Genomic DNA, 15,492 nt, shown 5'->3' with positions numbered 1-15,492 from the left:
GCAACAAAGAGCCCCCTTCTCAACGGGGGTTGGGGGGGGAAGGAGGGGGCAGCCTCTCCTCGTCCTCTGGAGCCCCCTCCCCTCCGCTGCCCTGCCCTGCCCTGCCCTCCCCTCCCGCGCTGCGCTGCGCTGCCGCCGGGGACTTGTAAACAGTGGCCCTCCCCCCTCCTTCCGCCTTTCTCTCGCTCGCTCGCTCGCTCCCCCTCCCGCTGGAGGCAGGCCCCGCCCCTCCCCGCATCTCATTAGCATAGATTAGCGCCACTGCCGCTGCCTCTGCCGCCGGAGGAGCCGAGCCGGAGCGGTGCAGGTGCAGCGAGAGGAGGCGGAGAAGAGGCGGCGGAGGAGGAGGAGGCCTCTCTTCTTTCCTGCCTGCCTGCCTGCCTGCCTGCCTGCCTGCCTTCCTTCCTCGGCGGCGGCGCTGCTGGCCATGGAGCCGCACCGGAGGCGGCCGCACCGGAGGCCCGGGCAGGAGCGGGCGGAGCGGGAGCCGCGGAGCCGGAGGCCGAGGCGGAGGGCGGCCCTGGCGGGGCTCGCGGGCGGAGGCGGCGGCGGACCCGGGCCCGGGTGGCGCTGGGTGGCCGCGGGGCTCTGGCTCCTCTGCGCCGCCGGGGGAGGAGGAGGAGGAGGAGGAGGTGAGTGCGGGGGGGGGGGGGGGGGAGGGGGGCTGCCTTCGGGAACAATGGCAACCGCGGAAGGGCCCCCTCCCTCCCCCCCGCCTCCCCGGCACTGCAGTGGCGCCGCCGGGCCTTTGTTCCAGCCCCCTTGCGAGACCCCCTCCCCGACCTCCGGAGGGCACCTTGGGCGCCCCCCCTTCCTCCCCCCCAAATAGACCTGTGATGCGGGCGGGGGGGAGGGGAGGGAGGGAGGGAGGGGTGAGATCCCCCACAAAGGCGCCCCTTCCCTCGGCCCCGAGCGGCACTGCGCTGCTGCGGCGGAGGAGGAGGAGGAGGAGGACAAAGCCCGGCCAAGGACAGGCCGCCCAGCAGACCCCGGAAGCCCCCTCCCCTCCCCTCCCTCTCCCCCCGCAGCCCTTGAGAAGGTCAAAGCCCCCCTCCGCCCCTCTCCCCGTGGCCCCTGGGTGCCCTTCTGCGCGCCTCCCGGGAAAGGCCTCGGGGGGGGGGTGTCGTGGGGGTCCTGCCCCCCCTCCCGCCCAGCGCTGCCCCTCCATTTGGGGCTGGAAGGGGGGGGGTGCGGGGGAGAGGGCCCCCCTGAGCTGCCCGCCTGGGACTCTGCCCCCGACCCCCCTGCCTGCCCCCCCCATCTGCCCATCTGCCGCCGCCTGGATGAACGGCCTTGCGCTTGCATCCACCCCGACCGTCCCCTTTCTAGGTCAGCCCGGCGAGTGCGGGGGCCCTTGATGCCTCTGGCGCACCCCCGGCCCACAGCGGAGGGCACGTGGGGTGGGGGTGGGGTGGGGGAGGGGAGGCAGGGCTGGGCTCACCCTCCTGCTCCCTCGGCAGAGCTGCACCCCCCCCCCCCCTTGGGCTCCTCTCTTCGAAGAAGACCCCCCTGGACAATCGGCTTCTCAGATGAGCCATTCCAAAATAAAGGGGATTGACTGTTGCCTGTCATTTTCTGTCAAGCTCTGATCTTTCAAGGCAGGGACATAATGGGGGGGGGGGGGCGTGCAGCAGTGGCCCTGTGTTGTGCTGGGGAGGGGGGGGCCAAGGGCTTCTTCCCTCCCTCCCTCCGGGCCTGTCCCTGGAAGGCCAAGCGCCCCTCCCAAGAGCCCCTTCCTTAAAGGCGCATTCAAGCCCCCATCCAGCCCCCCTGTGGCTCCCTCCCATGGGAACTCTCCCTCCCCCTCCCCAGTTGCGCTTCCCCTGCAACTGGGCCCTTTTATGCAAAGACTGCTTACAAAACACTCCTCTCTCTGCTGCCAGGATGAGTTGCCCGTGGGAGGCCTTCGTGGAAAAGCCCCTTTTCTTACCGCAGGTTGCCCGGCTCCTTCCTCCCTCCTTCCATCCTTCCATCCATCCATCCATCCTTTCTTCCTTCCTTCCTTCCTTCTTTCCCTCCTTCCTTCCATCCATCCTTTCTTCCTTCCTTCTTACCTTCCTTTCTTCCTTCTTTCCTTCCTTCCTTTCTTCCTTCCTTCTTACCTTCCTTCCTTCTTTCCCTCCTTCCTTCCTTCCTTCCTTCCTTTCCGTCCTTCCTTCCTTCCTTCCTTCCTTCTTTCCCTCCTTCCTTTTTTCTTCCTTCTTACCTTCCTTCCCTCCCTCCCTCCCTCCCTTCCTTCCTTCCTTCCTTCCTTCCTTCTTTCCCTCCTTCCTTCTTTCCTCCCTTCCTTCCTTCTTTCCCTCCTTCCTTCTTACCTTCCTTCCTTCCTTCCTTCCTTCCTTCTTTCCCTCCTTCCTTCCTTCCTTCCTTCTTTCCTTCCTTCGTTCCTTCCTTCCTTCTTTCCTTCCTTCCTTCCTTCCTTCCTTCCTTCCTTCCTTCCTTCTTACCTTCCTTCCTTCCTTCCCTCCCTCCCTCCCTCCCTCCCTCCCTCCCTCCCTCCCTCCCTCCCTCCCTCCTTCCTTCCTTCCTTCCTTCTTTTCCTCCTTCCTTCCATCCATCCTTTCTTCCTTCCTGCTTACCTTCCTTTCTTCCTTCTTTCCTTCCTTCCTTCCCTCCCTCCCTCCTTCCTTCTTTCCCTCCTTTCTTTTTTTCCTTCCTTCTTTCCCTCCTTCCTTTTTCCTTCCTTCTTTCCTTCCTTCCTTCCTTCCTTCCTTCCTTCCTTCCTTCCTTCTTTCCCTCCTTCCTTCTTTCCTTCCTTCCTTCCTTCCTTCCTTCCTTCCTTCTTTCCCTCCTTCCTTCTTTCCTTCCTTCCTTCCTTCTTTCCCTCCTTCTTTTTTCCTTCCTTCTTACCTTCCTTCCTTCCTTCCTTCCCTCCCTCCTTCCTTCTTTCCTTCTTTCCTTCTTTCCTTCTTTCCTTCTTTCCTTCTTTCCTTCTTTCCTTCCTTCCTTCCTTCCTTCTTTCCCTCCTTCCTTCTTACCTTCCTTTCTTCCTTCCTTCCTTCCTGGGACGCAGGGGCACAGGGAGGCCAAAAGTAGCCGTCCACTTCCCTTTGCCCAGCTTGGCCTTTCAAGGCAGGGAGACGGGGCTTTTGTGTCTCTGCTGGGGGTTGGCCTTCAGGTGGCCCCACTGCCTTCGCCCCTGCCTAGTCCTTGTCTCTGGGGCTGTTTCTCTGTCCGTCTCTCTTGCTTTCTTGATAAGGAGCAGGAGGACTGGCGGCCTTGCAGGGCCATGAGCAGAAAGCAGTGTGTTTGCAGCCTGAGCCTGGCAAAGTCAGGGCCCTGTTTGCTTGTGTGTGTCGGGGGATTCTTCTGCCTTGTTGCGTGTGTTTCTGGGCAGGGAGGGGACCCCTCACAGTCTTCTTCTGAAGCTTGAGGCCACTACATCTGCCCCTAGCCCCATTTCGTAGGTGGGGAGCTGAGGCAGAGAGAGAGGGCTCTTTGTGAGGCTGGGGGCCTGGGTCTCGGGGGGAGGCACAAGGGGCGTCTGGACTCCCCCTTCCCCACTGCCCGCACAGCACTTGCGAGGCAGAGAGCGCCAGGCCTGTGAGCGGAATATGGATGTGAGCCCTGAATGGCGCCTCAGGCCCCAGCCAAGGGGTTTGGGCTCTGCAGCCAACAGCGTGCCCTTCCCAGCGCAGGGCACCCAGGCATCCATTCAGGCAATGTGGATAGCAACTCCCATCACCCCGGACAGTCAGGGAGGCTGAGTTGCGCAGGGGTCAAGCCCACTGGCTGGCCTTCCTTATGGGGCTTCTCTCCTTGTTGGAGGGAGAGTCAGTCAGCTGTGGGGAAGAGATGGGTCTGCTTGAAGCTGTACTCGGAAGTATTGGGAGGGGTGGTGCCAGGGTCAGGAGGGAACCGTCCCCTTGGGGTTCCAGGGCAGCAGCTTGGCATGCAGGCTAGAAAGGCCCCCTTGTTTGGGACCCCCACTCCTGCCTCCCCTGGCACCCTGGGCCTTGCAGTGCCAAAGGAGGGGAGCTGGACCTGCAGCCCAATGGGATGTGCCCCCCCTTCCATGCGCCCCCCTCCCGCCTTGGGCCCTTCCCACCTGTCCAGTGGCTGCTGGAGGGGGCTGGGGAGGGTCTCTCGGGGGCATCGGTCGGGCACCAGGACCCGGGATCGGTCAGTCAGTCAGATGCAGGGAGGGAGGGAGGGAGGCTGGAGGCGAGGGCTGCTTGGCATGCAGCTCACTCCTTGCCTCTCGCCTTCCATTCAGAAAATAATAAGACCCTCTCGGCACGGATTGGCACCGCGCGCTGCGGGGCGGGGAGGGGCTTTGCCTCGAAGGTCACCTGCTCCTCCTCCTCCTCAGGAAGAAGGTTCTGGTGCCGCCTGAGCTGCCCCCATGGAGCAGCACCTGCCCCCCTCCCTCTGCTCCTAGGACTGGCCTCCCTGCTGCCTGAGTGTGTGTGTGTGTGTGTGTGCACACTTAGCCTCTGTGTGCCTCCCCTCCCCCACTCCATGTCAAGGAGATCCAGTCAGAATTAATTATGCAAGTTAATTAAGCTGATGCACATGTACTTAATTTTGCATAATCGTTTCATCTTCCAACATTCTGGGTTTCAGAAGGATTTCATGGTGGGGGTTGTTTTGCAGCAGATAACCAGGCGTTGAGCGGGGGGGGGGGGGGGGGCTTAATGTCAGGCTAGAGAAGAGCCCAGACCAGAGGAGCTCCGATGGGACTTACTGGGGGGCCAGTCTGGTAGAGTATCCCTCGCGTCCCTTGCTCCAGGCAAAGGGCCCTGAGCCCAAGAGAAAAGGTTAAGGAGGCGCCAGCAAGCGGCTCTTGAACCACTGGGGGCTACAGAAAGGGGGGCTGCAGACTCTCCCGGGACCCTGGGAGAATAGAGCTCCTGGCCTTGAATTGGGAAGCCCACCGGGGATTGGGCTGCATTGGGGTCCGAGTGCAAATCGCTCTCCCTCAGGACAGAGCCCCCTTCCCTTCCCCAGCACCTTCTGCCCTGACGTCCAGTCCTGTGCCCCCCCCCCCCACTCCAGAGTTATTACTCCCCCTCCGCCCAGACTTCCTCTCGTATTTGGGAACTGTGAGACTGGCAGGGTTTTCCTTGGAAGCACTGCAGTTGGGGAAGGGAAGGAAGGGGAGGGCTGTGCCTTGTGCCCTTTGCCCTCACCCCAGTCCTCCTTCCCCAACTGGGAACCGAGGGCAGGATTTGGCAGCCAGATGCTGAGCCCGCCCTCCCTCCCTCCCTCCCTCCCTCCCTCCCTTCCTTTCTTCCTTCGGAGAATGGTATTAATCTGCCCCTAGTACTCTGGGGAGGCACTCTGGGTGGATTTTAATCTGGAAGGAAAGCCATGGATTAAGTCAGGCCTGTGAGCAGTGGCTCCACAGCAGGACGTGTGAAAAAGATCTTGGAGTCGTCGTGGACAACAAGTTAAAGATGAGCCAACAATGTGATGCGGCAGCTAAAAAAGCCAACGGGATTCTGGCCTGCATCAATAGGGGAATAGCGTCTAGATCCAGGGAAGTCATGCTCGCCCTCTATTCTGCCTTGGTCAGACCACACCTGGAATCTCACTGTGTCCAATTCTGGGCACCACAATTGAAGGGAGATGTTGACAAGCTGGAAAGTGTCCAGAGGAGGGCAACTAAAATGATCAAGGTTGTGCAGAACAAGCCCTATGAGGAGCGGCTTAAAGAAGTAGGCATGTTTAGGCATGGGCCCAGGCTGTGGCGCAGGCGGTAGAGCAAGCCAGCTGCAATTAACTGCAACGAATCACTCTGACCAGGAGGTCATGAGTTCGAGGCCCGCTCGCTCGGAGCCTATATTTGTCTTGTCTTTGTTCTATGTTAAAAGGCATTGAATGTTTGCCTTTATGTGTAATGTGATCCGCCCTGAATCCCCTTCAGGGTGAGAAGGGCGGAATATAAATGCTGTAAATAATAAATAATAAATAATTTAGCCTGCAGAAGAGAAGGCTGAGAGGAGACATGATGAGAGCCATGTACAAATACGTGAAGGGAAGTCATAGGGAGGAGGGAGCAAGCTTATTTTCTGCTGCCCTGCAGACTAGGACACAAGGGAACAAGGGCTTCAAACTACAGGAAAGGAGATTCCACCTGAACATCGGGGAGAACCTCCTGACTGTGAGAAGGGCTGTTCGGCAGTGGAACTCTCTCCCCCGGGCTGTGGTGGAGGCTTCTTCTTTGGAGGCTTTTAAGCAGAGGCTGGATGGCCATCTGTCGGGGGTGCTTTGAATGAGATTTTCCTGCTTCTTGGCAGAATGGGGTTGGACTGGATGGCCCATGAGGTCTCTTCCAACTCTACGATTCTATGATTCTTTGATTCCATCAATGGGCCTTGGGAGAAGAGCCTCAGAAGAACAGCTGGGTGGGCCCAGAGTCTGCGGAGGCTCCTCTCCTCCCCTTTCCTTCTTTCTGCTTGGCCCCATGTAAGCCGCCCTGAGTCCCCTTTGGGGAGATAGAGGCGGGGTATAAAAAGAAAGTTATTATTATTATTATTATTATTATTATTATTATTATTATTATTAATTATTTTCCCTTCTCTCCTCCCCCCCCCCCAAATAATCTGTGAGAAAGGAGGGTGGGGTGGGCCCTGTTGAGGTTGCAAGGCCTTGACAAGAGAGGACCATGCCAGGGAAGGTCTTTCCTCCCACCCGACCTCCCAGTGGGGCTTCTTCTCTGCCCCCAAAGTGCACCCATCCTAGGAGCCCCCCCCCTCAACCTCTGTCCCCAATGGACCTCAAAAGAAAAGGCCAGCGCGGGGGGGGGGGGGGTTCTACCCAGAGGCCCAGATATGGTCAGCCCCTCTTAGTGCTGCACCCAGATGGGGAGGGGGCCATCCTGCGTGTGTGCAAGGGGGGCTGCGTCACTTCCCACCCCCTCTGCTTTCCCCCTTTTCTCTGGAGCGCTTCCCCTGTTGAAATTAATTACTTTCCTTCCTGTTCTTTTTTTTTTACTTCTCAGCAACGGGGAGTTTCTGCGGATTTTTGGGTTTCCTTCAGGGCTGAAATTAATTGTGAGCAAAATTTGCAGGAAGCGGCCTTAGCGCTGGGATTTAGGGGATCGCCCTAAAAGTGGGGATGGCACCTGAGCATGGCAAGAGCACCTTGGGATTTGTAACACCGCCTTCAGGACATCCCTTTCCTTTTTGGGCCTCTGCCACATGTAAGCCTCCCCGAGTCCCCACGGGGAGATGGTGGCGGGGTATAAATAAAGTTTTATTATTTTATTATTACTTGGGGGGAGGGTCAGTGGTGGGCCTGTGAACCCCTCTCTTGGCGTTTGTGGCTGAATTTGTGCTCTTGGGTTCATTCCTCAAAATATGTCCTATGGCCTTTGTTGTGTGCATGGTGTGTTTGTGCTGCCTTATGCCAAAAGAGGAGATGGCATTGGTACTTATGGGGGAAGTGGCTTAGGGGGAAAGTATTATTCTCCAGAATCAGGAAACCCTGTTTTCAAAATAGAGGAAAGGGCATGGTGGGTGGGATGGATTTGTCTGTGGTGGTGATGGGCGGGGGCTGAGCTCCCCCCGCTTGCCTTTAAGTGGCCATCCCTAGAAATTGGGAGCCCTCAACTGGGCTGCAGAAGGCGGGGGGGGGGGGGACAACGCTTGGGCCGGTGTTTTTGTGGGACTCACAATGGGCCATTCTCCTTGGGCCAGTGGCTGGGATAAGGAGCCCCTGTGCTTCCTTCCTGTGGGAACACAGAGCCCCCCCCTCCCTCTGTCTGGGGAGGGGGGAGGGGGAGGAGCCAGGGCCCCGGTCTCCTCCTGGCACGAAGGGGGGGGGGGGAGCGAGGGGTGTGTGTTTGTGGAGAAGGGCTGTCCCTTTGCCACTGGTCCAGCCCTGCTGCCCGGAGAGGGCCCTCCCTCGCTCCCCCCTGCCGAATTGGGACCCAGAAGGGGCCCCCCCTCCCTCCCTCCCTCCCTCCCTCCCTCCCCCCCTCCTCCAGGCCAAGCAGAGCTTCCCTCCTTCCTTAGCCATCGCCTCCCAGTGTTTACCTGGAGCACCTGCAAATTGATCACCTCTTTTTAGCCCCCCAGGCTGTAAAATGCTGCTAATTCCAGATGGAGGAAATGGCATTGTGAAAATATAGGAGGCACTTAAATCTCAGGGAGGGAGGTTCGAGGGGCTGTTTGGAAAGAGAGGCTGAGCAGAAGAGACCCCCCTCCCTTTCCTCTGGTGTGGGGCAGAGAATGAGGGCAGGTCCCAAGGCGTTCAGGGCAGGGGGGCCTTTAGGGGCAAGGAGGGCGGTCAAGGCCCCTCCAGGTGGGGACATCAATGAGAGTGTTTAAATCTTCTGCTCTTCCCATTGACTTGTGGGAAGCAGGGGGATGAAATGCCCAGCTCTCCCCTGATCTGTGGGGCTACAGCTCCCTGGGGGCATCCAGCCGTGCCAAGGGGCAGACAGGAGGTGCCTGCAGCGCCCCTGACCTTTGGCCCATGGAAGCTGCAGTCCCAGAGCGGCCGAGGCCTACGGAGAAGGGCAGCCCTGGTCAGAAGGCCTCCAGCCTTTCCCGGGTCCCATCATCATCATCCCCAGGCCATGCTGGTCCAGGGGCACAGGCCCTTTGACGGACTTCCAGGTCAAGCCAAGCGGGATGGGGTTGAGGTCCTCCAGGACCCCATCCCCCATCCCCCCATTACCCCCCCCCCCTGTCTCGGCAAGAGGCTTTGGCTCGTCCTTTTGGGGAAGTTTTAGGGACCACGGCTTCGCCTCCCGAGGCATTCTTTCCCCTGAATGCTGCTCAGTCAATGCCGAGCGGAGGAAGGCAATGGTGCCGCCGACGGAATGTGCATTCTAAGCAGCGTGGCTCCTTGCGAGCGAGGGCCTGGCATTCAGAGGCAGCCAAATGCCACTCTGAGCGTCATTTGTGAGAAGGCTCTGTTTTTATGGCATGCGTGCCGGCAGGGGGCCACGGTGTGTGTGCACGTGTGTCTGGCTGCACACGTGTGCCTTACTCCTGCCCCCTTGGGCTACCCATCAGGCACCCCACACCCACAAAGGAGGGCCCCAGGACAGTCGGGGGGGCCAGGCAACCCCTTCAGCCATTGGCCATCAAAGGGCCATGGGCCCCCTCCCTCAAAGCCCCCCTGGTTAGCCCCGTGCAGTGTTGCCATTTTGCAGAAGGGCCCTTGTGCCCACGCCTCTGGAGAGCGAAATGCCAGGGGGCCCTGGAGGGTCAGGCAGAAGAAAGGGCCCCGTTGTGGGCAGCGCAGGAGGAGGGCAGTGCGGAGCCGTGGGGGAAATGCCAGGCATCCCGACCCCTCCCTCCCTCCCTCCCTCCCTCCCTGTGGCGCTTTGTCTGCCTTGTGGTCTCCTCAGGGGGGGAGCGCCACGCTGGCGGCTGTGAGGCCCTGGCACCCAGAGGCCTCCTTCTCCCCGGACGTCCTGTCCTGTCCTGGAAGAAGGATGCCGGGCCGGCCGCCAGCCCCCCCCCCTTGAATGCCAGACCCAGGCACTGTTGGGGGGGGGGCTTGGGCTGGCCCACTCTGCTCCCCTCCTACCCTAGGCCTTTCCCTGCTGGCCTTCTCCTGTGTAGGGCTGGCCCTGAGGTTGGACTCTGCACTCTCATGGCCCCGATCTGTCTGGGACCTCATTTTGGGGGGGGGGGGGGTGTGCTCAAGGCCTCTTCTGGAGAAAGGCCTCCCTCCGTGGGAGGGGCAGTGAATTGGCCTTGGCCCCTTCTGAGGCTTCTGGAGGCTGGCTCTCCCTGCCCAGGACCAAAGGGCCTGAGGGGGTTGTTTTATTGGGGAGAGGGGAGCAGGCAGAAGAGGCCCTAAAGAGATCTGTGTGTGTATGTGTGTGTGTGCGTGCACACGTGCCTGTGGTCTTGGCCAGGCTGTCCTTCGAGGCTCTGTGTGCCCCAGAGACCCAAGAGTGGCCAGAAGGAGGGAGGGGCACCCAGGAGGAACACCCACCCCATCTCCAGTCAGGAGCCAGGACTGCATCTTGCAATGATGGGGGGGGGGGGCAAGACGATTGGCCAATGGGGTGCCCTGGTATGGGGTCTGAAAGAGAGCTCCCCACTCTCTCAACCCCTCCCCAACTCCCATTGGGGCTCCACAGGGGTCTCCCCATTGCTCCCCCTCCCTTTGTGCTTCCTTCCCCAGGACGACCCCTTTGCCCTGGTTGGGACCTCCCCGGGTGCACTGGTGCTGCCTCTGTGTGAAGGGTGCTTTCCCAGCAGCCAGGAAGGCAGCCCTGGGCAGGAGGGAGCCCCCCTCCCCACACCGTCCACCTGTGCCCCCCCCCCGTCCCTCGCGACTGCTCCTTCCCTGCCCCAAGACCCTTCTTTTCCAGGCTGGTGCTTGCAAACCTTCCCACAGAGAATGGTGCACAGTGTGGTTGCAGGTGTGGTCTGACCAAGACGGAATAGAAGAGACCGGGAGCAGGATTTCCATCCCTGGATCTAGGCACAGACTCCGATTTATGCAGGCCAAAATCCCATTGGCTTTTTAAGCTGCCGAATCACATTCCTGGCTCATGTTTAACTTGTTGTCCACAAGGACTCCTTCCTTGTGGCTGCCGTTCCTGGAGAAGGCGCCTTCCCCAAGGCTGCAAGGAGCAGGCAGGGTTGCTGCCGGCCCCTTCCTGGGTGGCCATTGTGCCCGAGGGGAGTGTGGGGTGGGGCCCCCTCAGACGCCAGGCCCCACTTGGTTGGGCAGCCCCCATGCGTCCGGCCCGGTGCTTGAGGTTGGCCGGGCCTGGCACTGCCGGATGCGCCTCCTGGAAAGGCAGGGCCAGCTTTGCCTGGGTGGACGTCATCCACCTCTTGGCCACCAGAGCCGTGGGGCAGGGAGCCCCCGCCGGGCAGAAGGCTTCCTGTGGCCGGGCAGACCAAGCAGCAGGGTTTCCAGTCTGTGCATTTGGCCTTTCCATCCCCTCCCTCCCCATTTGTTGAACCCCACGCCTCAAAAGTGGGGGCTCCCCACTCCCCTGCTCTGATTGGAAGGGGCTCCCTCTCCCAGCCATCCGGCCCTTTTCCCTGAGGAGGGCCTGCTGTGACCCCTCTCCTCCTGGTGACCCTCTGCTGTCCGGCCTCTCTCCAGCCAGAGCCCAGGAGGTCCAAGCGGAGAACGTGACGGTGGCGGAGGGCGGCCAGGCCGAGATCAACTGCAGGCTCCACCAGTACGACGGCTCCATCGTGGTGATCCAGAACCCCTCCCGGCAGACGCTCTTCTTCAATGGCACTCGGGGTAAGTGGGCGCCCCCTGGGGGCGGGGAGGGGCCAGTCTTCTGCTGACCCCAGGTGACCCCTCCCTCAGCCTGACCGGAATTGCAGGGCAGTTCTGAGGGTAAAGCAAAAGCCGGGCCTTTGTCCTGATACTAATTCATTGAGAAGGATCCAGTAAGGCCAGTCATCCTCCCCATCCTCACCATCAGCAAAAAGACTTAGTTCCCTCTTGAACAGGCAAACAGCCCACCGGTTGACCCAAGATCCTTGAGCCCCTGCGGAGTCCAACTGGTAACGGCCTCCCCCCCCCCCCCCGTGACCCCCGTGGCTCTCCCTCCGGTGACTCAGGGGGAGGGGGGCTGCTGCCCCTCCCTCCCTCCATGCCTCCCTCCCCCTCTTCCATTCACGCCTTTCCCTGCAGCCCTGAAGGATGAGCGCTTCCAGCTGGTGGAGTTCACCCAGAGCCAGGTGCGGATCGTGCTCTCTAACGCCCGGCTGGAGGACGAGGGGGGCTACTTCTGCCAGCTCTACACGGAGGACACCCACCACCAGATTGCCCTCCTCACGGTGCTGGGTGGGTGCCCCACTCCCCCCCCCCCCCCACACAAACACACAACACTCACACACACGCTGGGGTCCCCGGTTGTGGGGCGGGGAGGCTGCGTGCCGGATCCTGGCTGTTCAGGGAGGAGGGGGCACTGGGGCTGCATTGGCTGTGTGTGTGCATGTGGTTGAAGGTCCTGTGGGGCGCCCCCGTGACCCCCTTCCACCTGCCCCTCCTCTCCCCCACAGTGCCCCCCGAGAACCCCTTGGTGGAGGTGAAGGAGCAGGCGGTGGAAGGCGGAGAGGTGGAGCTCACCTGCACCGTCCCCCGCTCGCGACCGGCCGCCACCCTACGCTGGTTCCGGGAACGGAGAGAGCTGAAAGGTGCCTCTGGGCTTCGGGGAGGAGTGGGGGGCAGCTGGGGGGCGGTGGCAGTGGGGGGAATGGGGGTGGAGGCTCCATTGTCCCCCCATTGTGCGGCCCCCAGGGATGAGCAGCCGGCAGGAGAGCGGGAAGGTCTTCAGCGTCACCAACGTGGTGCGCTTCCGGGTGGAGCGCAAGGACCACAGCAGCATTGTGACCTGCGAGGCCACCCACCCGGCCCTCCGCGGGCAGCGGAAGCAGACGCAGTATGTGCTGGACGTCCACTGTGAGTGACCAGGGCAACCAAAGGCAGCCGAGCAGAGGGGGCAGGAGGGCGGGCGGGGGGGGGGGGGCGCTCCTGTGGCTTTCCTTATGCACCTAAACCCCACCAATAATTAAAAACAGGAAATGGGAGCCGGCATATGTTGTGCCATGGCTTCATTGCCCCCCCCCACTCCCGTCTTTCCCAGACTCCCCCACGGCACGGATCCACCCTCCGCCCGGCGTGATGAGGGAAGGGGACACCCTCATCCTGACGTGCGCTGTCAACGGCAACCCACTGTGAGCGCTTGAGGAGGGGGAGGGGAGGGGGCATGCAGACAGGGGGTTGGGGCCGGGGGGGGGGGAGAGATATTGAAGAGGCTGTACCTGACCCCCCTTGCCTCCCCCAGCCCCACAGACATCAAGTGGAGCCGGGCTAACGATTCCCTTCCGGAGCGGGCCCTGGTCGAGGGCGAGATCCTGACCATCCCCAGCCTCAGCCTGCTGGACAACGGGACCTACTCCTGCCAGGTGTCAAATAAGCACGGCCGCTCCTCCGACCAGTACGTCCTGGTGGTCTACGGTAAGTGGCCCACCCCCCACCCCCAGGGGCCAGGGAGGAGGAGGCTGGCTGGCTGGCTGGGGGCTTCTATGGGGCCGTGTGTGATCTGGGCCTCTGATGGAGTCTTGGGGGAGCGGGGGTGGCCCTGCTCCTCCGGCACCAGCCAGGCCCGAACTGTCCTCTCCTCTGGCCGCAGACCCCGGGGCCATTGTGGCGGCCCAGACCTCGGTGCCCTACGCCATTGTGGGCGGCATCCTGGCCCTGCTGGTCTTCCTGGTCATCTGCGTCCTGATCGTCATGGTCTGGTGCTCCATCCGGCAGAAAGGTCCGTTGGGAAGGCCGTGGGGCCTGAGTGAGGAGTGGGCTCCTCTGCAGTGGGGGGCAAGGAGGGGGGCGTCCCTTGTCTCTCCCTTCTGGCCTCACCCTCCTCTCCTCCCCTCTCCTCACTTTGCAGGCTCCTACCTGACGCACGAGGCCAGCGGCCTGGATGAACACGGCGAGGCCCGAGAGGCCTTCCTTAACGGAGGCGACGGGCACAAGCGCAAGGAGGAGTTCTTCATCTGAGCCGTGGGGGGGGGGGGGAGTGGGGGGGGTTGCAGTGGAATGTGGGGGGGGGGAGTGTGCAGGAGAGGAGCCACGGGAGGGGAGGGGAGGAGGGGGCCAAAAGAAGGACTGGAAGCAGCAGCAGCAGCCGCCACTGGAAGGCCAAACCTGGGGGAGGGGAAGGGGAGGATGTGGCAGGACATTGGGCTTTCTGGAAAGGGCGGACTTGGGCCCCACCCCTGGCCGAGAGGCCCCACCCCCTGCCCCTCCCTCCCCTAGTGTGATCCTTGCCCTTTGGGGGAGCAGAGGCAGGACTATGGGGGGGAAATCGCACAGGGGGGGCCTGTGGGAGGGGGCCATTGTGGCCACGGAGCCCTCCCCTCCCTATTAGCACTGAGTCGTAAGGGGGGGAGTGGGGTTCACCCCATTGGCTGCGGGGTGGGAGGTCGGTGAGGCCTACAGAGCCGGAGGCAGGGGAGGGCCCCTCCCTGGTTGCTCTTGGGCCCTGTCCCCTCCCCAGTGAGCGTGAGTGAGAGTGTGAGTGTGCCTGCTGGGGGGCCTTAAGGGGCGGGCAGGGCAGGGCAGGCTGGAGGGAGCCTTGTTTTGATTTCTTTTCCTTCAAAGCCATGATAGTTGGGGGGAGGGGAGGGAGAGGGGTGTCTGTCTATCTGTATGTCGTCCTTCCCACCCTCCCCGTCCCCCTCCCCCTCTTGGGGGGGCAGTGGGGGCCACTGAACCCTTGGCACCCCTCCCCCCTGCCCTCCCCATGACCCTTGACCCCCCTCTGTCCCAGAGCCCCTCCCCTTGTGCTGGCCAGCGCCCCCTTTGACCTTTGCCTGGGAAAAGAAGGCTCCGGCCGCTTGGTGGTTCTGTGTCCGTCTCTGGCTCTCGCAGTTTTTATTTTGTATCGTCTTTGTCTTGGAAGGGGAGATTTACAAAAAAAGAAAAAAAGAACGGAGAAATATAATAATTAATATATAACCGGGGGTGGGGAAGAGCGGGGGGCCCTTCTTCCGCAGCCCAAGACTGTTCCCCCCCCTCGCCCAAAAGTTAATATATATGTAAATATCTATGTCTGCCTTTTAACCACCTTTGATACTTCAATAAATCCCCCGATTAATTCTTTTAACACCAGTCGTTGCGTGGTCCTTGCTCCAGCAGAGTGTATGTGCGCAGGTGGGGGGGTGCAGAAGGGGGCGCTCTCTTTGCCCTCCGCCCCCATCGATCAGGCCTTCTCGGGCAGGGGGGGGGGCTTCAGCTCTTCCTTGGAGGCCTCCCCCCCCCGCCTTCCTTCCTCTCTTGCTCTCGGTGTAGTGGCCTCTCCTCCTGCATCTGCCATTCTGCTCAAAACTCTTCTCCTGGAAGGCATCTCAACTGGGGGCCACCAGAAGAAAATATTTTAAAATAATTGCAGTCATCAGGCTTGGAGCAGGGATTTAGTGTTTGCCAAGCAGCATGAATCCTGGCTTCAGGGCGCCTTCCCGTCCTGTTCTTCCTCCCTCGGCTCTGCTGGGCCCCTCCTGGGATCAAGGGCGCAGGGACGGAGCCCCCCCCCCCCCCCCGGCTTCGCTGTCGCACCAGAGGGAGGTAGAGTGGCCCTTCCCTCGGCCATGGGCCCCCCTTGATCCCTCTCTCCCCAGCGTCATGGGAAGGGTAGGGGGATTCACGCGTGGCAAATGTGAGAGACCCAGCCCAGCAGCCCTGGCTGTGTGGCAGCTTCAAAGACTTGGGAGGAGGTTACAGTACCAGCCAGACCCCATCACTTTCAAGCTGTACCGTACTATATTATTATTATTACTATGAATATGAGAACACGTGGCAGGCTTGGCGGTCTACCTTGGAACCATCTGGGGGCGCTTTTGCCCTCTGCCCCTGCCCCCCCCCCCCCCCCCGTGCCCCACTTTGCAGAAGGAAGCAGGCGGGTGGGATTTTCAGCAGGAGGAGGAACAGGAAGCGCTTCCTCCTCCCTCTGAAGAACTTCTGCTTCTCCGGCAGCAGCTATCTATTGGAGAGGGGGAGGGAGGAGTTCTGAGGGCCCCCTCCTCAAAATGAGCAATCCCC

General features: G+C 61.3%; 1 protein-coding gene across 2 annotated transcripts; it reads left to right on the top strand.

The window, feature by feature from the left end:
- Positions 1-230: 230 nt before the first annotated feature.
- Positions 231-14,560, top strand: cadm4 (cell adhesion molecule 4). 2 transcript variants are annotated; one of them, XM_062962708.1, is made up of 9 exons: positions 231-632; positions 11,035-11,181; positions 11,581-11,733; positions 11,952-12,086; positions 12,190-12,351; positions 12,536-12,626; positions 12,737-12,909; positions 13,085-13,213; positions 13,343-14,560. In XM_062962708.1, the coding sequence occupies exons 1-9, from the start codon at positions 428-430 to the stop codon at positions 13,450-13,452; spliced, it is 1,305 nt and encodes a 434-aa protein (XP_062818778.1). In that variant the 5' UTR covers positions 231-427; the 3' UTR covers positions 13,453-14,560. The 2 variants fall into 2 exon arrangements, 1 of the variants encoding a protein (XP_062818778.1); XR_010000803.1 differs by lacking the exons at positions 231-632; positions 11,581-11,733; positions 11,952-12,086; ... (3 more) ...; positions 13,085-13,213; positions 13,343-14,560 and adding an exon at positions 647-4,407 and having other exon boundaries at positions 11,035-11,165.
- The last annotated feature ends 932 nt before the right edge of the window (positions 14,561-15,492 follow it).

This window comes from Anolis carolinensis, unplaced genomic scaffold, assembly GCF_035594765.1.
Source record: "Anolis carolinensis isolate JA03-04 unplaced genomic scaffold, rAnoCar3.1.pri scaffold_10, whole genome shotgun sequence".
In the NCBI taxonomy this organism is placed as follows: Eukaryota; Metazoa; Chordata; class Lepidosauria; order Squamata; family Dactyloidae; genus Anolis; species Anolis carolinensis.
This window is presented reverse-complemented; position numbering and strand designations above follow the sequence as displayed.